At 34.1% G+C, this 23103-nt stretch overlaps 1 protein-coding gene across 3 annotated transcripts in view; it reads left to right on the forward strand.

Moving 5' to 3' along the window:
• PCDH7 (protocadherin 7) overlaps window positions 1-23103 on the forward strand; it is a 286126-nt gene that overhangs the window by 128023 nt on the left and 135000 nt on the right. For 2 of the 3 annotated variants that reach the window (XM_075148894.1, XM_075148895.1), the window contains one exon: window positions 10184-10376. In XM_075148894.1, coding sequence (XP_075004995.1) covers window positions 10184-10376 — 193 coding nt within the window. Of the gene's footprint in view, window positions 1-10183; window positions 10401-23103 lie in introns of all 3 variants that reach the window. The other variant, XM_075148893.1, reaches the window with a different exon arrangement.

The following is a 23103-nucleotide window of genomic DNA, read 5'->3' on the forward strand; positions in this document are numbered from 1 at the left end:
AGTGATATATGTACATATGTGACTATTGCTTAATTGGATTAATTGTTTCTATCACATCACATTTTGACCCACTTGGATTACAGACAACTAAAGGGCCATCATTCTATATCCTATGAAAAATACGTGTGGACAGTCTTTCCGGTTTCATCCTTTCTCTAAGGGCAGTTTTGTGTACATTACTTTGGAAGTAGGCTTATGAATGTATACCTCCCATTTTAGGGGTTTTTAGTGTCTGATAACTAGGGTAAAGGATTATATTCTTTTTCCTTTCAACACATTAAATTATTTTAATAATGTTCCAGATTCAAGAGAAGCTGCTGAGGATCTCAACCCAAATATATGGGTGATTGAGCTGGTAGGATGGAAATGAAGGTTTTGTTTGTTTGTTTTCAGAGAAAAATATTTGAACCAATGAGAAACTTTAATGAAACAGTGTAGCAAATAGACAAAGATAAAAATTTCTCATATTTATGCTGAAAGGCAGGAGCTAACAGACATAATAGCCTCTGTGAACTAATATCCCTGGGCTAGTTTTGGGCAGCCAATCTCTGCTGAAAAACAGAAGGAAAAGAAACCCAAACAAACCCCTCCAGGAAAGACAGACTCTCCAAATATTTCAAGAAAAGAGAAAGATCTGATCACAGAAAAGTTTGAAAGTGAAGAACATTAGCCATTGTGAAGGTGTAAGTAGTGATTAGTATAAGAGACGGGTTACTTGGGTAACCGTTATGCATGATGGAGCCCTGCTTTCCTGGAGATGGCTGAACACCTGCCTGCCGATGGGAAGTAGTGAATGAATTCTTTGTTTTGCTTAGCTTGTGTGCACAGCTTTTGCCTTACTTATTAATCTTTATCTCAACTCATGCGTTTTCTTACTTTTACTCTTCTGATTCTCTCCACCATCCCACCGGTGGGGAGTGAGTGAGTGGTTGAGTGGTGCTCAGTTGCTGGCTGGGGTTAAACGACAGACACTTAGCTAAATGAATATTGTTCCAGTGCCTTAGTAATACATCTTGGTCAAACAAAAAAGGAGTCAGAGGATTTTAATGAAAATTATTAGAAAGAGTTGGAGTAGAATACTGGAATCTAATGCAATGAGTTCAGAAAAAAATACTACATTCACTGAAGTGGTGTTTAATCTACACGAAAGATTTAGGACAGGCTTTTTTTAAGAAAATAGAAATATGATAAAAATCTTCTTTCACATTATAATTGTTCTTGGGAAGACAAAGTGCTACTTCATCCATTTCTTTCTTGTGGTCGAAAAATAAGAGAGCACTTTGGGGTCATAGATGCTTGGTTCTTATAATTTTCAAACAATGGGATACTGAAGTGATAACAAAAGTATATTTTTATGAGCAGGCAAAAGAGTATAATAGAATTATTTTGACCATCTCTGCTACAAATTCACATTTGTTCTTGGTTTCTTTATGCTTATCTTTCAATAGCTACCAAGAAGAGCTCTTGTGAAATGCTAAGAATATTGGCTTCATTTAAAAGCCTTGTAGATCTAGTTTTTCTAAATGAACTTGTGTGTTTTATTTTGATATGAGGATTCTATCTCAAAAGAGTATTGTATCTTTGAGAAAGGGATCTTCTTCATATTATTGGTGTCTTCTTTGATGATATTCGTGGAAATAATAGGCATGCCTTTTATTTGTTTACTTGTAACAGAGACGAGAGTTATTAGGAATCTACTAAATGAACATAGCTAGGTGAATGAAAAAGATTTTGGGCTGCTCAGAAGTCATTGTTGTGATTCAGAAAGGCAAATTTGGGTAACAGGCAAGAGAGGATATTTGAGAAAAGCACTGAATTTAAAAGCAAAAATGTATGTTTGAATGTTACAGTAAAGATGCCCATAACGTAAAATGCATTATGAAATATTATCCCTGAATATCAAATCTTAAATGTAGCCTTGGGCTTAAGCAAGGAGATATTAGTGGACTTGTATTTCATATTCATACAAAAAAAATACGCTTCTGGTTCATGACCAGGAACTCACTACTGCAACTAAAATTAATAAAAATGCTACCAAAATAAATGGCAATAATGATGGAGAGTCTTTCTCTGGTGTGTAGAATTCTTACCTGATAGCTGTGCCAATCACAGGTGGTGCCTGCTATCAGAATATTTATTATTTTATTTTATTCAACTCTTGTTTAAAATTGCAATTGTTACTACTTTTAGATAAATTTAAAATAAATAGTTGATTATTCTTATCAGTGTGTTTCTCCTCTTTTCCCCTCCTGTTGTAATACTTGTCTCAGGTGTTTCAGTCTTCTCATTGAAAAATAATGCCTGTTTAATTTAATTTCCTGCCAATTTTATATTAAGCACAATGATAGAAATTTAGAACAGTAGAAATATGTGATTTGAATAGGGGAAAGAGTTGTGTGGGTTGAAACTATTAATGCAGAATAGCAATTGTTCATTAATATTTTGTTTGTCTTCCAACAAGCTTCCAGCAATTAAGAATGAATAGAAAGAAAAGGATAATATGTTTTATCAAAATTCAAGTGCTAAAGAAACACTCTGAATTTATGTGATGAGTTGATGTATCTGTTCTGCCTATTTTTCAGATCTGCCCTATACATATCTCAGAGTCGCTGAGTTAGTTTTACAAGCAGCTTGACATTGATTGACTTTCTGAAGCTAACAGGAATTATAAAATTATTTAGGTTTGACTCATCACCAGTGCTTTTTATGTTTTGGCACAAACTGAAATACAGAAATTCCATAAGAAAAACCTTCTTTACGATGAGAGTGGCAGAACAGTGGAACAGGTTGTTCAGAGAGGCTGTGGAGTCTCCATTCTTGACTGATTACAGCCCTGGGCAAAGTGTTCTAGGTGACCCTGCTTTGAGCAGGAGGGTTGGACTAGGTGATCTCCAGAGTTGGCTCTTTGGCCAATTTAAATCCTAGTGAATAGCCCAAGATACCGCATGTCGTTGAAGTGGGAAGTCATCAGAGTTGAGAGTTAGGGAAAAATAAGAACCTTAGTTCCTGATCTTCCAGGGTTTTGGGTAATGCCCAAACTAATGCTGAATGAATGAGTAGAAATATTTAAAACAATATAGCTTGCTTAACTTGGTACTCAGTTTGGGCTAATTTTTTATGCTTCTCAACATATTAAGTTGCTTCTTGGATTGCATTTTACAGTTGTTTAAAGTTTTTTCAAAATCCTGATTCTTTTGAGATGTAGGTGTTGTGACAGCAGGAAGGCCTGATAGAATCTTACTATTTTTATCCAAGTGCTAAGTAATTAAGAGAGAAAATTGCCAACTCTTCCTTGTTACACTTCAGTGCATCCACTTTGTATCCAGAATCAATTGTGAGGTAACTGGCTGAGAAAGGTTTGATCATTCTGACCCTAGCTCTCAATTAAACGTAGAAAGGATTCACTCTTCCACCCCACCATTATAGTCCAAATGCACCAGGATTTGAACTGATAGTATTTACAAAGTTGATAGCAATTGCTATACAGAAACCATGAAAGAATATAATCCATAAACAATGTGAAGTATCAGGAAATACAATGCAAAACTAGAAATTTTAGGAAATGAAAGGAAAATCCCCCTCATAATGGCGAAAAAGTGTCATGATTAAGCCTCATGCAGCTATATGGATATATTGCTTTTCACCAAGTCCATCCACAGTCTGTCCCTAATGCCAAGCTCTGAAATTAGGGTTCTTCATGAGTTGAAAGTATAATATGATTTTACTTTCCAGCTTGGATAGGAAAGAGTTAATTAATACAGGCTAACATAAACACTGTACTATAGAATAAGTTAATAGGGCTCAATTAGTACAGACTGCAAGAAATATATGTCTTTTGTATTGCAGTGATTTTTGTTCTGCTGGTGAGGGCAAAAGAAAATATCTGGTTTATGAAATACAGTTGAAACAAGGAAGAAATGGTGATGTACCTTTGGGGTATAATGCAAAGGTGTATCTTTTCTCTATGATCTGATAATCTCCATGATCAGATATAATTAGGAATAACTCCATATGCTGTTATCAGAAAATATGATATCAATTTTCAGAGGGAGAAAATTATCAGGCCTGTTGCATTCTTACTAAATGCAAATCTAGCAAGGACTATCCCTACTAAGGGACTAGTAAAGGTTTAGGATTGCTGTTTTGCTGGGAAGAACAAATTGAACAGCTATGGGCTTATTTGGGTAAAAGCAGCTCTACCGTGTTGATTCACAGTGCTGGCAGATGGAGCTGTATTAATGTTGTGCACTGAAAATCAATAAAGCTAAACATAACCCTCTCCTCTCCCCTCATGGGTATGTGCCTTATTTTGTCAGCACCTGGAAATTTCTCATGTCCATTTTTCTGTGAAATGTTACTGATGTAATTTTATCAATGGAAACGCAAAATTAAGGATATAGTCTGTTTCTCCTTGTTAAAATGCAGCTTATATCCTTATTTTTGGCATTGCAATAAATGTATGAGATAACCAGCATTTTACCAATAACGTTTTGGAAACATTAGTCCTGGTATTCATCCTCCTTCCCTCCTGTTTGTCTCATTAATATGCAGTTTTCTTTGAAACCTCAAATGTTTTACAGATTAGGATCTAAATGAAGATTAGAGTACATGAGGAAAGTTTTTGTTTATGGAGAGTTTTTTGCATTCATAGCAACTGATGCATAAATAGTATTTATTATGTATCAACATTCTAGTGCTCATAACTTTCTTGATAGGGATTAAATCTCATTTAACTTAAATGTTCTTGTTAGTAACAATTAAAGGACTACTATGAGCTACATAACCAGTAACATGCACATATATACACATAAACAGTTTTTTTTGAGGCATTTTATAGCAATCCCATACTTTTGTGTTTTCATCAACTTTATCCCTAAGATGTCATATTTTTTGGGGTGTAAAAAAATAGGTGCCATAATTACTCTAGCCTCAATTTTTAAAGTATATAAAAACTCAGTATCTTTTATGACTGGTAGTTCTGTTATGACTATTGCTATATTTATCCAGATTATACTGTCTAAAGTATATAGTGTTTTACATATCAGAAAGGATGACATGACGGAAAGGAGACAGTAAACCACAGTGTGGATATCCAATTTTTTCTGTTCTTAAAATCCATTAAATTAATTGAATACAATGTTCCTTGACTATGCAGGTAACAAACATATATTATGACCTAGGTCTATTTCTTTTTATCAGAAAAGCACAGGCCATGATGTTATTCCATGAGCCATGATGCATTCAAAATTTGCAGTACATTTGCCTGAGAATATGTGGTTCTCAAAAGTAATGCAATAGAGAGGTCAGAATTCTGATGTTTGTACTAGAAGTAGAAGTGTAATAAATGCTGCAGAATAACAATTAACATGTACATCATTTTTTCAGAAAGGATTTTGTCAGCATTATAACATACTCATTGATATTCTGTGGAATGGGCTGAATTGGCTCTACTGAACTGAATACTATGTGTGTTAGTTTTGTGTCAGATAATTCCTACTCAGTACAGCACTTAAGAAAAAAGCAAGATGAACACCCAGATCTGTTTAAAAACTCATTATTAATAACTTGGTAAAGGCCCATTGAATTTCTTTTAGTTTAGAGGATAAATAATTATATTCTTAAGGATTTTCAGCCTTAGTTATAAAACAGCCCGACTTTGCATCTGTCACAGGTATTCCTCTCTATATGCCATCTAGGTAAGACTTATATCCTTAAAAGAATATGGGAAGAGGAACAGGATGGTCCTAAATGTTTGATAGTTCTTTCCAAAACTTATTTTAAATAACATTACTACCATTCTTGTGGTAACTGCAGATGTGAAAACCAGGTGTTCTGTGCTTGTGATCTAGTTGGGACTGATTTCCAAAAAATCAATGGGAAAGGGAGCAAACAAGTTTTAAATACTTGATAATTTCTTTTAATTCCCATTTTAAGTTGCATCACTCTGTTCTTGTAATAATTGTAGATGATGCAAAGTGTTTATGGTGCAGCGTGTCTTTGCCACAAAGTGACCCCAGGCAGGTGATTATATCTGGAAAAGTAGGTGGAATTGATTCATCACAATCATTGAATAAAACCTTAAAAACCTTTAAGCAGAACCCCAGGGATGGGGTGGTAATATTTGTCTCTTCAGATTAAATCTCTAATAAGAGTCTTCAAAGAGATTATCCCAAAGTGGTCTTCAGAATACTTTGTAAGTAGGACTAACATATAGAGGTGTGTTAACCATGAACTATAAGCTTTGCATCCCACCCTTGAATTCTGTGGGGTCTCTGGGTGTCTCTAAGTCATACTCTTCAGTTATCCATAGTCAGAGCTGCAGTTGTGTTTTTCCAAGGAGAAATCTGAATAAGGGGCAGGGTCTTCATATTTTAAGGGTGGGTTCCATTGAGTTTAGCTCTGAGTTACAGGGTGTTACTTTTACTATTCCACAGGCAATCTGTACCCAAAGGTCCTCAGCATCTTTTAAAAAATGTTGCTAAATTGTGGCCTGTGGTTCCTTGGGAGTCTGAGAGTTATCAGGTTATCACATGGCTATCAGGTCAACAGGGTCTTTCAAATATAGATTTTACTGTTTCCTCTGGAAGGTTTGATAACAGGAAAACATAGCAGTCTGTGGGAAATTATGGGAATTCCTTAATTTCCATGTTTTCTCAACTTGTCACAGTATCTCTAGCAGCTAATTCCTTCCTTGAGAGATACTATGATATTCAGGAATAGCCTATGGGACAGGGTCTAAGTAAATCCAAATTCTGGGAGATTCACAAAGTTTGCATCATTGGTCCAGATCTTAGTAGTAATTGACGTATAGTTACAGAATACAGGATCTCATTGCACGAAGTTTTGGTCCATCAAACAGTTCACAGCTTAAGTACTGATCTAAATACACATTTATAAAGTTAGTTTTTGTGAGATCAATATGATAAGTTATGATGTGATACTCTTGAACTTAGTCAAGATAAATCCTTAAGTGGAAGTTTAGGAGCCATTTTAATATATTCATTAGATATCATCAGTATTCAGTAATAGGCAACTTCTTAAAATGGAACTTCACTAAACTCCATAGAAATTGATGGTTTTGCATCTATTTATACCATGAAAAAATTTTTCCATTTTTTTCCTGAAATGTATATGTTATGTATGTACATACTAAGTACGCTTACTAGTGTGCTTAAATATGTAATATGAGAGAGAATGTACAAATTACTCTTGCTTGTCTGTGTGTTTCCACAACAATATATTTTACCATATCTTTTCAAAGATAAGCTGTATGATTTACACTAGATCTTACTTTAAAGCAAAATACAGTTTTCTATCAAGAACTAGTATATGGATATTCCTTACATACCCAGCTATTTTAATTGAAAGTAGATTTCTTCTATTCCAAGCCTATATATTTCTTTTCACTAAATATTATTTAGCATACTAGTATAGTATATATACCCATACATTTACCCATACATATACCCATATATCACGCATGAGTGTGGCCTCAGAAATATGACATTGTTCAAATTACTGAGCTGTGGTGGGACAACTCATGCATCTAGAGTACAAGCTCTTCAGGAAGGACAGGTGGGCATGCTAGAAAGTTCTGTCAACAGTACTACTTACAGGAGGCAAAACTTGATCTTAGGAGCCATCTGGGCATTGCACCAATGAGTTAGGTGTGAGTGAAGAGAAATTTGTTTCTTATGTCCTTGGACAGTTCCATGAGCTGTTTTCTGAATAATAGTAGAAGTACAATTTAGATTGTACTGGCAACATTGGCATACGTAGTAAATAGTGAATCCATATTTTCCAAACAAAAATATCTCATTTCAAATGTGAACAGGAATGGCAGCTGATCACCTGACATGGTAATAATATGAAAAAATAAATGTAACTTCAATGTCAAGACAGTGGAAAGAACCTGTTAGTTTGGTCAGTGTAATGAGAATAATAAACTTTACTGGACTAGTGAAACCTTAACTTCTACTTGCAAGTATTCTTAAGTGATCTGAGAATAGTCATACTGGAAAAAAACAACAAAGCCTGTTTACAAGATATGAAATATTGTCTTTGTTTGACATCTTTTTATATACTTAGAAGTCCATCTGTGGAAAGCACATGAAAGGAGATCACTACTTCCATAAATTTAAAAAAGACAAAAGAAATTGGTTGCTCACATCTAAAACCATAGCTTAGATAAGGACACTTTACCTTTGTTTACATTTATTTAGTTATTTCTCTGAGGGAATTAAAGTGTGTGTAAATTACCAATAACACAATACACAAGCTATTATTGAAATATGAAAATACAATACAGATGACGCAGACATTTTGCAAGACAGACTACTGCAAAAGGGCTTTATCCTTCCTGCATGATTCAGAACCAGTAGGAAAGCTTTTAGAATTCATGTGCAGTTCAACAAAGGGATTCCTTCTGAATACTCCTGGAAGGGAAAGATCTTACTGAGCATCAAGATATTGAAATTGTATATTGTAGATATAGGGTCTTAACATAGCAGTTCTAATCCTCCTCTATGCTTTCTGCTATTTCCACATTCGTGAAAGGAGCAGCAACTATAAACTATTTTAATGTGCTCTTTTAATGTGCGTTATTTGTGCTCTCCATTCTTTTGTTTTGCTCCTCTATTCTCCTTTCACTTGATATGATACGAAGCTCAATTAAATTGGTATAAAAGCATTTTGCAGCTGAAGAATAGAAGGAAACTTTAAAAGAACAAAAACTCACCATGAGAATACCATGACTCTTCCCTTAGAATTTTCTCATATTTCTAGCAACACTCACATTTATAAACTTTTGATCTACTTGTGCTAGGAAGACTTAGTGTTGTATTTGTAGTCCAACATATTTATCATCAGCACTGAATATCTTTATATGTTCAAAACTTCATGTCCTCAAAAAAAATTGTAAAAATTCTAACTGAAACTCCCCCCACCCCTCTACTTGTAAACCTAATGCGGACTCCTATTCTTCAGGGCTTGTGTAAGTGGTTGTAGTTGCTGTTTCCTCCCTTTTGGCCTGCATACACATTTCCACCCTATAGTGACCAGAGGTGCCAGTGGGGGTGATGCGTGCCTATGTCTCATTCTAACACAGGGCTTTAAACACATCTGAATCCAAAGGTGGGCAGCACTCTCAGACCTCACATTTTAAACATGGGAAAGTCTGCATAGTGTCTTATAAAATGGATCTATTGGTGTTTGCTTTAGAAGGTGCTTTCTAGAACATCAGGTATTTCTCTGTGTTTTTCTAGCCTTGTGAACAGTAAGTTATTTCAAATGTATCATTAAATTATTTTAAATGTATCATTACTGCTTGAGTGTAGTTCAAATCGTAGGAGAATCCCCTAGCTTCTTACTGAAAATCCCGCCTGCCCTTAGTGTCTTCTGAAATGTGAAGGATTGACTCTCCAACTTCCTGGGATGCTCACTGGTGCCAGGGTTCAGCATGTAGGCTTCTAGAGCAACAGTAATATCTGTCATTTTGAATGAATACAAATCTCTAACAATCTATGTTTGTACAGTCCCAGTGGAAACATGTGGTGTCAGCTGTGCTTTAAAGGCTTTATTAAGTCAGCTGGCAACACACCCTGTCTCCAGGCACTGAATTTTATGGCAAAGGAACTAAGAGACTGAACCTTTTTTTTTTTCCTTCTTTTTTTTCTCCTCTCTCATGTCAACTAGCTTTCAAAACCACAGGAAGTGATTTTATAAAAGGCTTATGAGTGTGCTACTATGTTGTTAATACCCACAATATAGTTTACAGGTGAGCATTTATACCCACCCACACAGTCTTACACATACACACACACACACACTCGTCAAGTACCTTTATGCAGTCTGATATAAACTCCATTCAAATTATTGCTATTGAGTAAAAGAGAAACCGTACAGAATTTATAAATAATTATAAACCAGATTTCTTAGTTCATGCAGCCATTTGAAAGGAGGCTATGCAAAACTGTGTGAAGATTCTGGACCGTATATCACAGTAAAAATCCACAGATACTCTGTCCAGTGGCCTTTTAAGGACTGTACTTGCTGTTTGCTTTAATTTAGACAAAATTGTTTAACTGGTAAATGTTACAATATTAGTTTGCTTAAGTCATGTTTTGAGAATCAGTTGTTCAAAGACTGAACTTTTCAGTGACATTCAGAATCTTTTCTCTTGCAGCCATTTCGTAGAGTGACGTTTTCTGTTGTGAGTCAGCCTCAGGACCCGCATCAAGGGTCATTGCAGAGTTGCTATGACAGCGGTCTGGAGGAGTCAGAAACACCAAGCAGTAAGAGTTCATCAGGGCCAAGACTGGGTGCCCTTCCACTCCCAGAGGACAACTACGAAAGGACTACGCCGGATGGCAGTGTTGGTGAGGCAGAGCATATGGAAAATGGTAGGGGCAAACATGACATTCACACACATAATCTCACTAGCAAGTGATACTAAGTAGACTTTTGAAAGGTCAGTCCAAAAAAATAAATAAATATATTAAATAGTTAAAATTGTAATTATTTTGTTTTAAAGTTTGTTAAAATGGAGATATACAAAATAATGGAACATAACACTACTAATAAAACCAGCACTTTCTTTTCTTTACATGATTAAAAGCTATACTGCAGAAGCAGTTAAAACATTGAAAAAAATACCAGTAGAGGGCTGGGAATTAAATTCCATACGTTTCATATTAGATAAAAGACCATAAATGACATGTATTCTCTTTTCCTTCCATTTTTGGTTCAACAACTACTTAGGAAATTTCCCAGAATGTAATATGTACAACATCAGCAAAAGAAAGTAGGATTTAAAAACCCCACTCTAGAGAATTCCTTTTTCCCCAAAAACGTTATATAGACTGTTTTTAAAATAACACTGTCAAGTCCATTCTTCATTATTTAGAAAAGAACATTACTTTCCTTTTCTTCACACTTTATTTTGTACAGTACCTTTAGAACATCTCATTTAAATTCAAGGCCTATTTGTGTAGAAGGGGAAAATGCTGAATCCTTATTTATTCTGTAGTAATTCTCCAGCTATTAAAAAATAAAAGTAATTTAAATCTCAGGTTTTGTTTTCCTTTCTATCTAAAACTATTTAGAATTTTAAAAAATCTTTTCAGTTTGAAATGTATTTCATAAAACCTGAATGTTTTACTGTTCTCCACTTATTGGCCTTCATCTAAATTTTTATGAAGTTAGGCACTGACTTAATTGTCTTTTCATTTGCCCATAAACAATAAAATAAATTATTGTATGTCAAAGTGTACAGTTTTTTGATAACCAATGAAATAATGGGTTTGCTAATCCAAGTGGAATTGGTGGGTATATGTAAGAAGGGTGGTGTATTTTCTGTTGTAGAATGAATGAATTAGTTTGGCTAAGTGCATGTTTTAGTTTTTCAGAGATTACAACACTGGATAATTGTTCTTAGGTTTTTGTCTTTCCTGAGATAGACATGTTGACCCAATAAAAGTATATTATTCTCCATGGTAAGATATTCCCAAATGTAGTATGTATGACTGAAAAATGGCTACAGCAGTCCACATATGCTTATAATGTATATCCCAACAGCAAATGACTAATTGACCAAAAAGGAAGATGGTATTATCCATCTAAAAAGAAGATATATTAGGTTATGTATGTGTATAAGTGTATGTCCATACATTCTTCTCAATTGTTTGTATGAATATATCACTTTACATTTCATTTTTCTGGTTGTGTGATAGGAGAGAAAGTGATACTGATATTATTAGCAAAATGTGAGAAAAAAGTTTCTAGACTTTGTACCTAAATTGGGATGATTATTTTATTGTCTGTTTTGTAGTGAGATTTTTTTGGTTAAGATAATGCAACAACAATTTGTTAATTCCCCTGGACATACAGTAGATTGCTAGACACTAAATTCTGAGTTCAGAAAGTATACTAACATGGAGTATGCCTGAACCATACTGGGAAAACTGTAGGGCCACAATTGAATATAATTTTTGATATATACGTTAGCCAATGAAAATCATCACACTTACTGAAGTGTAATTGAAAATGAACAGTGCTTGAGCGATGTCAAAAATTAAAGTTTATTTAAGTTTTTGTGTTGATGTGAAAACTGGCATTGCATTCTAATAATTAAAGTATTTTAGATATTACTTTGATCTTTTGAAAGATGATATTTTATGTTTGGTAGGATGAATTTGTTGGATTCAGTTTTTAAAACAGTATTGTATAGATAGAATAGATAGAAACATAGTGCTAGATAAATATATTATTCCATAAATAAGTGAACGAAAACAAAATTACCGTGAAAAAAACCCTGCATGGCAGGACTTGCATATAGTAATCAGGAATTCCTTCTCCTTTATAAAACCTTGAACTGAGACCTTTGAAAGGTGGGTGACATTGTGATGAAAATTATACTCTACAGACTTTTTGATTTTGCTGTCACATTTTAAAAGCAAGAATTCAACAGTGGCATGTCATCTGCCTCCAGAAATTTTTGTTAACAATCTATAAATAATGACAGAACAAGATGGAATGTACTTTTGTTCCTTCATATATGTAATATCTGACATTTGAGTGAGAGTTTTGTGTGCTCTGATTCTCAAGTCCACTTGTATTTTAACTATTTTAAGCACAAATGTATTGTTCAAATTCTGGTAATGTAATTTTCAATATTAATGGATCATTCTGACAGAAATAGAATTTGAATTGAAATCTGTCAAGTGTTCATTTGTCACATTTAATTGGAATCTAGGTAATCTGCAGTGTTTAGCTTGGTTAGGTTTTAATCAGAATTTATCCTGGATTTTCATGCAGATTTTTCATGGAAACAGCACTTTGGAAGCTATCTTAGTTATTAATTGTTATTGCTTCAAATATTTACCATTTAATTTCAGTTGGTGTGAAACAATGCAGTTATAACTAATTGCTTTGGATTTCCTTTCATTTTAAAGTTTGAAATGATAATTTTCAGCACAGTATGCTAAACCCTCTGATACATTTGATACTTTTTTTTGCAAGCCAAGATGACTAAGGAAAACAAGTAATTTTTATAGTTAGGGCAAATGTAAGAAGGTTGAGTTTACAGTCAGATTAAATAGCAAATTCAGCTTTCTGTTTGCTGGTAAGAGGCCTCTTTCTATTTTCTCAGGCAAGGATAAAATGCTGGAAAGAAAAAAAAGGGTAAGGGGGTTGGTTTTCTTAGAATATGCTGTACATTACATGCCAGCCTACATGGCTGTCAGATGTAGATTGAAGTTTTGTTCTGATGATTAGCTGTGGTGTCAGATGCAGGACAAAAAAAAAAAAAGGGAAGAAAAAAAGAAATGTTAGCAGATTGACTGTGAAAATTCAGTATGCAAAGATCTTGTTAATTAGTAAAATCTACAGAACCAGAAGTAACTTCTGAGTTAATTTATCTCCTGCCCTTGGAGCTTTCCTTACAAGGAAATTCTGCTCATATGTGCAGCCGCCTTCTCTAATTTTGATGTTAGAATGCCACTGTCTTAAAGTAAATTTCACAATAATTTTCTCGAGAACATTTTTATTACATTTGTATATCAAGGGTAAAGACATTACCATGGTAAATGAGTTTCCTGGTCTTTAGTCATAGCTTTCTGTTTTTAACAATGCCTAATGTCTCAGAGGGAAGTTAAAAAAAACCCCTGTGGCAGATACTTCCAGAATTACCTATTCTCCTGACTGTAACAGTTAATACTCAGCATGTGCTTTAAATTGTGATTTTCTAAATAATAATAATAATAATAATAATAATAGTAATAATAATAATAATAATAATGAACCTAATTTATCACAAGACATTAACCCTCTTCAAGTTACTGGCCTGAAGGATATCTTTCAACAGGAAATTCCTTTGAAGGCTATCAAAATTGTTTTATTTTTATTTGCTTTTTTCTCTTATTTAACAGTTTTATGACTGTTCCTTTTTATCATTATGAGAAAGAGCACGGAAGCGTTCCATTTTACTTTTTAAATACTGTGGATTATTATGTTTTCTTATAATTTATCTTTCCTCTGAACTATATATATTCCTAGTTTTTTCAGGTTTTCATCATCATATACCTGTGGTTTTTTTCTTTCCATGAACTTCTATTTCTTCTAATGTAGGTAGGGATAGCTGAAGATGTTCATCTGAGGAATGAACAATACAGCCTTTTCATATTAATTCCTATGTTATTAATTACACATACGATCTCTAAGCAGAACTTTTCATTGTTCTGTTTCATGTCCATTCACCTGGTTTTATCAGGTCTCTCATGTTTCTTGCAGCCTTCTTAGAAATATTTCATTATATTCCTTTTTTTTGCCCCAGATTTCTGTATACTTACTATTTATTTATACGTGTAGTGGCCTGATCTATTTTATGTTTTGTTTAATTTAGCTAGAGTACCTATAGCGGTGAAACTGCAGCACTGTAGATTTTGGCTTACATGTTCTTCCCTGGAGATTTGTTTCCATGCAGTCATAATTAGACTGTTTGCCACACCTGAGATACCTGTGTTAAAGGTAGCTCAGGTATTTCTACGTGAACATATCTTTGGTCTGCAGCACAGTATTTTAAGTTAGCCCACGTTTCAGTATCAAATATGTAAAAGTTGGAGAACAGCAGTCATCTCTGTGAAAGAAAGAAAATAAGGGAATGGTTTACAGCTTCCATTTTTACAGGAGGAAATGGTGTAAAGAAAGATTAAGTGACATGTCTGAAGTCACAGAGGAAGTAAAGGGCACAGCTTGAAAAGGACCTCAGAATTTTTGTCGTTCAGTTACCTGACTCCCACAAAGAAATCAGTAGATAAATTACACTCTGGCTGACACATGAAGAACTAAAAGCAAGGAAGAGAAGTGCATTACCGCAGTTCATATAGTCTGATAATATGCAATGTTCTCAATGACAATTTCAGATTTAGATCATAAGTATCAAAGTTCCACTGTCAATATAGAGAAGTGGTGCATCGTATGTGAGATGATGACTTGAAAATGTGAAAGGAATTTTGACAATTAATAAATGTAATGAATTTTATCTGTAAGAGCATTCTCTCACTTTTACTTGTAAGATAGAATATGAATCTGTTCTTTGGACCAAAGTATTAATAAAATGAAAAAAAGAATCCATTAGTTTACAGAATCCACGTTTACAGAATCCATTTCCCTTTTGCTTTTTGCAGTGCAAATAACACAGGTTAATGTTCTTGAAGACTTAAATGTCCTTGTTGTAAACATTGCAAACCAGACATTCATTCAGTTATTCCATAGAATTACTGTACTTTTGCAGTTCCCATTATTTTCAGATGTTCTGTTCTCTTGAATTCAGGTCCTAAAATTGCATGTGAATAATTTTGTTTTTAAAACTGTGTCCTGAAAATGTTAATGTAAGTAGTCCATCTGAGATGTTGAGTCAGTAAAGGTTTTCAATATAGTGATTACATGCTAATAGTTCCTTTTTTGGTTTGTTTCTTCTTTCAATGCTGCTACACCCACTTTTTCTTAAATCTTACCCTGCATGCATGAACCCAAAATACCAAAAAGTGCTGCACAAATTATTATGTAATACATATACATAAGAATTCTTATCCTTGTTTCTGATAAATTCTAACTTACAATTAGGCACACAATGAACTCTGGATTCTGTAAACCTAGCAATGTATATGGGTAATGTTTTGGAACACATCCATATTCAGTGATGGATTATGTCTTGAACAAGTTTGTTTTGAGAATGGAGTATTCTGATAAGATCTGTAAAAAGACATTTTATAAGAGGGAAAAAAACCCAGTTCCTAAGACAGAAGACACATTGTTATACTAGTGTAGTTTTATGTAAGGCAATGAACCTGGCTGGGAAGAACATTGGCTGTTTTCCTCCTTGAATTTTTTTTCTTTTAATCTTTTACCATGTTCCTTTAGATAACCTTACCCCATATATCTGTGAGTTTATTCAGCAGAGGAATATGTGGTTTGCTAACTTATATGCACAGTAATACTTTAAGTTTCAAAACTATATGGTATTTGTTCTTTAAGAGTTATTTGCATTTTGAGGTGTTATATATGTATACTTACAATAGAAATGAGAGAAGTACCTTTTGATTGTGTTACAAATTCCTAGTGCTGATATATATTTTTATATATATTTTTACTTTATCAGGTTAATAACATACTACAGAAGGATGAGCAATTATTTTAGGTTATGCATTATACGTCATTGCACTAAGGCTTATTGTATCTTATCTACTATTCTATGTTTACATTGTACTTCAAATGCATAATGCAAAGTAAAGGACCAAATACAGGCCAACTGTGAGCAGAAATAACTCTCGCTAAAGCCGCCAGAATAGTATATTGTTTATGTCCTCTCTCGTTACCTTTTTATTTTCCATGACTGTCCAGAGAAATACCAACAACTTTTATATGCTATGTATTCATGAAGTATACCTGAGTATCGCTGTGAATTGTTTTTAGCTTGATCAGGATTTTGGCTGCTGAGAGAATGTATGCTTGGATCTGCTGGAATCAAAGAAGGAATGCATATTTCTGTTTTGGAAATCCACCCCTACACATTGATAGCAAAGCTAACAAATTATTCAGCGTTTTTCTGGTTTTCTGAATAGCATTGATATTTCTCTTGCTGTTCTCTGTCTGTTGCTTTCCCATTGTATTTGCTCTAGTTCCTTTTGTGCTTCATAGTGAAGAATAGCATATGGCTGGTTTTTATTTTAAAGCTATATTACAAGATTGCTTCCTCCACTCCTGATTTCAGTATCCTGCTCTTAAAAAGAAAATACGTAAAGCAATGACTGTTCACCACTCTTAAAAGCAGTGTATTGATATCAGACAACTTGAACTGCCATTTACTAAAACTTAGCTTTCTTTTATTACCTTTAAAAAAGGAAGTCTGTATTTACATTCCATCAGTTTTTTAATCAATAATTTGAAAATGGAGAAAGACTTTGGATTCTTAAAGAACCATTCCTGTAGTTGTATCTGTTAGGATGAAGCAGTGAGGGAAGGGTTTATATGTGCATGTGGGTGTGCACACATGTACACATCTTGGTGAGTCAGTTCTTACTGCAAATACTCATGAGGTCTAGACAGTTGCAGTTACATAACCTGTCTCATCTATGAATTTCAAATCAATTCACTGCGGTGGATATGAAAGAACATACTAAACCGAGACGTGGAGAACTAAATCATCAAAAAGTGAAGCTGTATGTCCAATGTCATGCTATGAATTGATCTTTCATCTGGTAATTGATCCAAACGCTGCCCACCCCTCAAAAAGTAACAATTTGGACACCAACTTCCAGTTTGCAGTCAAGTTGATGAGCGTTTTGCTATTGACTTAGTGGAGTTAGGCTTTTGTCCAAGTCCTCCATGCCAGCTGCTAGCTCAGGCTGCCTCCCACTGATGCAGACTGCAGAACTCCCTTTGATACTGTCGGAGTCCTGAATGTAGACGGAGGACAAAATGCATTCCAAAATTTACAAACTCAAGGAAGAAGAGACATCTGGTTTATGCATGGAATATTTAGCAACCTTTGCATCCACGGCAGCCTCTTTCCTGGAAAAAATCTAATGCAGATAGGCAACGGAAATTTATTTTTCCTCAGTTCAGAAAAGCCCTTTCAGCATGCTGTATTTTCCCAGTTCTCTATTTGTATTTAACGACAGTTTCTTCAGTTTCCTGGACAACATTAGATCTTTCTGTCACTTCTAATCTTTAAGTATAATGAAGATCCAAAAGAAGTACTTTATAGGGGTATTTCTTCTCCATTTCAGTGAAAAATACATTTTGTTCTCTACTGCTGGTTCCCCACTACTGTTCTATTTATTTATTTTTTTTAATAGTCATTGCAGCAAATGTCAATATTTTATTCTAAATACCTTTATAAAATACATAATCTTACTACTTTTGTCTTTCTCATACAAGTTTGATGCTTTGGGTTTGATGTTTTAAAAGCTGGGGTAGTTTTTCCTATATGCAAAAAAAGACAGATGAAATTAAGAGAAGAAACTGTATCTTTTCCTTGAGTCCATTTTTAAAAATATCAAATATGAATTATTGATTCAGAACAAGAATCTGATTGTATTTTCAAAATGGTGTACTTGGACTGAAAGGACAAAAGCATGTCTAATTGACCACACGGTTGAAGCTAAAGGAATCATAACATTCACAAAGATTTTTAAAATCTGCAAACAAATTCAAATCTCAAGCGTATTAAACTGGCATGTGCCCATCTATGTCATAAACAAAAGTTTAAATGTTAACTACCCTTATTATATTAAGACATTGAGTAAAAGTGGAGTGCAAGTATACAGAACAGATAGGTATTACCCCGAGTTATTGATATATACACTAGTTTCATAAGTTTCTGCATTTTCATATCTAAGTAGAGTAACTTCTTACAGTGTTCTCTTTTGTTTCTTTTTAAAATAATGTAATTTGTGATAAAGATTTGTGAAATGTAAAGTTCACTGTGATAAAACATAGAACAACATATAAAAACGAAAAAAAGACTTGATCTTGCATTTCTTTTTACATCTAAAGCTGCAATTTTACATTTTTTCAACCTGTAGCTTATATAAGCAACTCAAAAAAGTTTCCTAAAGGCAATATTTTTTTTTACCTGCTGATGTGTGAATTCAGAGTTAGAACAGCAAGTCTACTTATCTAGTTACGACATAACTTAATTCTTCAAGTCTAATAATAATCTGGAAAAGTTCACGGTCCTGGCAATATTCCTGTGTGCCAGCCTTCCACAGAACTATTAATGAATCTCGTATATGGGAAACGCAACGAATGTATAGGGTCAGACCAAAGATCATCTGGTGGCCAAAATAGGGTGCTCAGGGAAGAATAGAGCAGGGCAGATAAATTGATTCGTCTTTCAAGTATTCTTCTATATATCAACAGTTTGTGACTCAGATTCCCTGAGCCACATACAGTGAATTTAATAACCTTTATGGATTTATGTACACAAATTTGTCCAGTTTCCTTTACGAGTGCATGCAGCTATTAATATCTCTTTTTCCTAACAAGGGTTTTTAAGTGATTGTGTGTCCCATTAGTCTTGGATTGGACAAAGGAAAAATAAACTTGCTAGCCTGGTAGGGACCAGTAGATATGAATTTTCTAATGAGAATGTTTTGCTTTGTACCCGTAATGATCTTTACTGTTGTCTCTGGAAGTATTTTTTCTGTATATTCTGTTAGTATTTTTCTGTATTTTTTCTGTTCTTCTGAGAACAGGAAGTAATTTATAAAGGAAAACATAAATAAATAAGGTCTGAAAAACAAAGACTGAAAGGAAGTGTGTGTATTTCTTATGTATTTTAGCAAATGTCAGGTTAGTATGCCAAAATCTAATGGTATTTAAAGGAATGGTATTAAAAGGAATTAGAAGCCCCAGTATAATATGTGACATCTGGAGTTCTGAAAGTTCTATTTTATAGGAGGTAATTGCTTTTCAGAGAACAGTAACAATTTCTTTAATGACCAGAGGATTTCAAGGCCAGCATAATATAAATTCAGACATTTAAGTATTTCTGAGTAATACTATAGTATCACCTATGTGTGCTTTTTTGCCTCAGCAGCAACATAGTGTTCAATATGAATGTCAAATGGTTGAATATCTAGAAAAATAATCATGACATATGCTGGAACAAGACAAATATTAGGATTTTTAAGAAATTATACCAGTTTATTAGTACAGTAATTTAAAATAAAATTCCAGAGGAGGTTGACTTTTTCTGGGCAAGGAACAATAACAACAAAACTCCTACCCACAACAAAAAGAAAAGGGATATTAGGTTCCAACATAATCTTTCTGCACAGATAAAAGCAAAAGCAAAGACAACATTTATTATATGAGAAAATGTACTTTAGTAATCTGTTTTTATAAGAGTGTTTTTTGTTTCTTTTTTTTTTTTTACTTTAGACTAGAGTATTAAATTCTAATAATACTAATTTCAAACCTTATATCACAGTTAACTTGGAACATGCTATTAGAAAAAAATTTGCAAATGATTGATCCATTCACATTTAAAAGAGCTGTCCATTCTCATGCTGCTTTTAATAATTATGGAAAGGACAAACACATCTCTCAGTTAATAATAATTAAAAAAGATTTTTTTTTGATACATGATTCAAATCTGTGCTTCTTCCTACCACATAAAATAATTGAAATTAAAACATGAGTGTAAATTTTTGTTTGGATGATAGAAGAAGTAAAATGTAAGAACAGTGAAGGAAGAACAGTATTGATGGAGTTAATTTGTTTTGATGGTTGCGTGCTCTCCTGCAACCAAAAAAACGTGCCCATACCAGCTTTCCCAATTTGCTTGTCTTAACCTGTTTTTTGCTATGTCTAAGGAACAAATAAGCCCTAAAGAGCCCTGCAGGGGCACTTGTTCTTTTACTAAGCAGTCTGCATTATTTCATCAACAAGGGAAATAAAATCAAAGTTTATCATTGCATGTAAACAAGCCATAGGACAACCTTGTACCAAAGTGGTTTTTTTTTCCTATGGTTTTATGGCAGATTTGTTTTCTTGATCCAAGGATTTTTCTGTCTTTTTCTGAGGTTGTAACAGTGCTATAAAGACCAGTAGTGTCCGTAGAGGAAATCTTGGGAAAAGGCTTTTAAAATTAAATCTCAGGAAACCAGAAAGTGTGTGGTACTTGTGTCCTGCTGTCCTACTATCTTTAAACTGTTTCAGCTGCACTTTAGATTGTTTTCTTATGTAGGGTTATTTTGCTCACAATTAATTCATATTGTCTTTGAAGAGCAGAATCTGTGTCCCTTTTTGGGGCAGTGCAATGACATTTACATTATCATGAGATGTTAAAGTAACATTTATCAGTGGAATTTGACATTGCAAGCTTTTATTACAAAGAGAAAGCAAAGAGATCTGATGTAATTTCACCTTCCACTGGTGTTAGCTAATAACAGAAACTTCTATTCTCTAAGTGGAGAATAGAAACCATTTTGTTTTCTTTAACAGAATATTTGAGAAATAAACTTAAGTATTGTATGTTATTTTATTAATATCTTTCAATGTTTAATTCCATTAGCAGTGACCATCATTCCCTGCTACTGAATTACATAATTTGTGCTAGCATTCTTTTCATATTCTGCCATGCATTGCAATAATAATACAGGGATTATTGTGATACACCAGTAGATTTGACAGCTATGGAAACGTGTTTGTTTCTGCTGTCTCCTACACAGCCACAGTTCAAGTACATGAGAGAGTAATAAAATAGTTAACTTCAGTTGTTTTCTAGGTTTCTGGTCTAGGGGCGACAGGGTTAAGCGGGTGAAAAAAGAGTAACCATGAGTGACATTATTATATATGCTGATTTTTAAAATGGAAGCAATATAAGTATTTTAGTTGTGTTTGAGGATGTCTGATTCAATGCCCCACAGCATGATTAAGATACTGTATTTAATGCAGTTTCATTATTCAGTTAAAATGTTTTTGGGGAAAAAAGTGGGCAAAGATAGTTAAAATGAAATCTTCTGCTTAAAGATATGTACCAAAAGTTTTTATGCTTACTGAAAGTTTGTAATAGCATGATGATAGAAATTTCATAATGACATGTAAAGCATATAAGAAAATATTTAAGCTGTCCTGGAGCACTGAAAAAATGGTGATTGATCCATTTGACAATATGCAAGGAACCTGCGCAGTATAACTCACAAGTCATACGGAACCTGCACATATGACTCACATCCTTCCTGAGATCCTGTTTCTAACATGTTGGTGTACAGAAGTACAATGAACTGGCGGAGGAAAGAAACAGCATGGGCTTTGGTTCTACTCTTAGCATGCTCTGGCCAGCACTGTCAGATTTTATCAATTAGCATAGGCCTGAGGAAACCTGAAAGGAAAACAGGATTTAATAATTTTGACACCATATGTTATCCTTTTTTTTTTTAGAAGTGAGTGTAAAATAATCTATTCTGCCCATAGTTCTCTACCTAGATGACACCAAAGGTGGAGGGGAAAGGGTGATGATAGGGGAAAAAAAAAAAAAAATTAATCTGTACCAAAATGTCTTTGTGTCTTTTTTGATCTGAGGGACTCAACAACAGTGTGCAAAGGACATGAGTAGAATTGATTTTTCCCACCCTTTGTTTCCACCTATACTGGAAATGGCCATATCTGCAGAATTAAACTTTGGGAAATAACAATGGCATAAGAGGCTGGCTCATGGGCAGACCCTGATGAAGCAAAGCAGTCTGAGAGTCAAAGAGGAATACATATTAGATTTTATAAATGGCAATACAGAGGACAGGCTCTATTCTGCCACAGTGCACCTTTCCTAACAAAGGATATTCCTTAGAGGCATAGCTCACTTGCCAGGAGCATAGATATGGAAGCTTGAGACACAGTCAGATCTAATCTCACAAATAGTAATGGGAGAATACAGAAAAACTCAAGGTGCCCCCAAAGGTTCAGATAAGTGAATATTTTTCTCTTGCTTTTTTCTTCAAAAGGAAACAATTGCCTTTAGCTTTTACCAGGTAGAGTCCCACATGCTATTGCTCACGGTATGAATTTTAAGTCGAAAAACTTTTCCAAAATATAAAGACCTTATCCTGAAGTTTCTTGATAAATGCTATATTAACTGAGGAACTTAAGGAAGTTATAAAACTAAAATATTTTCTCTAACACAGTTCTTCTCTATCTGGTACTGTTATTTTTCTTGCCACGTGTAACTGGCTTTTAGAAGGTGCTTTTTCAGAAGGGCCTAGGTAAACAAACCATACTGACAAGACAAATTTGTTTATTACTGTGAAGATAAATAGTAAAAGAATTGAATCAAGCCCAGGTCAGTAGTGACAGAAAGTCGTTACTCTAAGGTGGCAGTTAAGTGGCTTGTATAAAATGAGTTAGCACTTGGAGAATATTACCTACTGAAGAGGTGCATATGCCCCCAAAAACATTAACTAGCATCCTGGTTGAGACTGTCAGCTAAGGAAGGAGGATAGCTAAGAACAGCCAAGGAAAAATTATCTGATACAAAGTCCATTAGTCTTTGAATGGCAATGGCTGCCAAATGCTACTGTCTTGGCTGGCTTTATATCATGG

This window comes from Calonectris borealis, chromosome 4 (assembly GCF_964195595.1).
Source record: "Calonectris borealis chromosome 4, bCalBor7.hap1.2, whole genome shotgun sequence".
Lineage (NCBI taxonomy): Eukaryota > Metazoa > Chordata > Aves > Procellariiformes > Procellariidae > Calonectris > Calonectris borealis.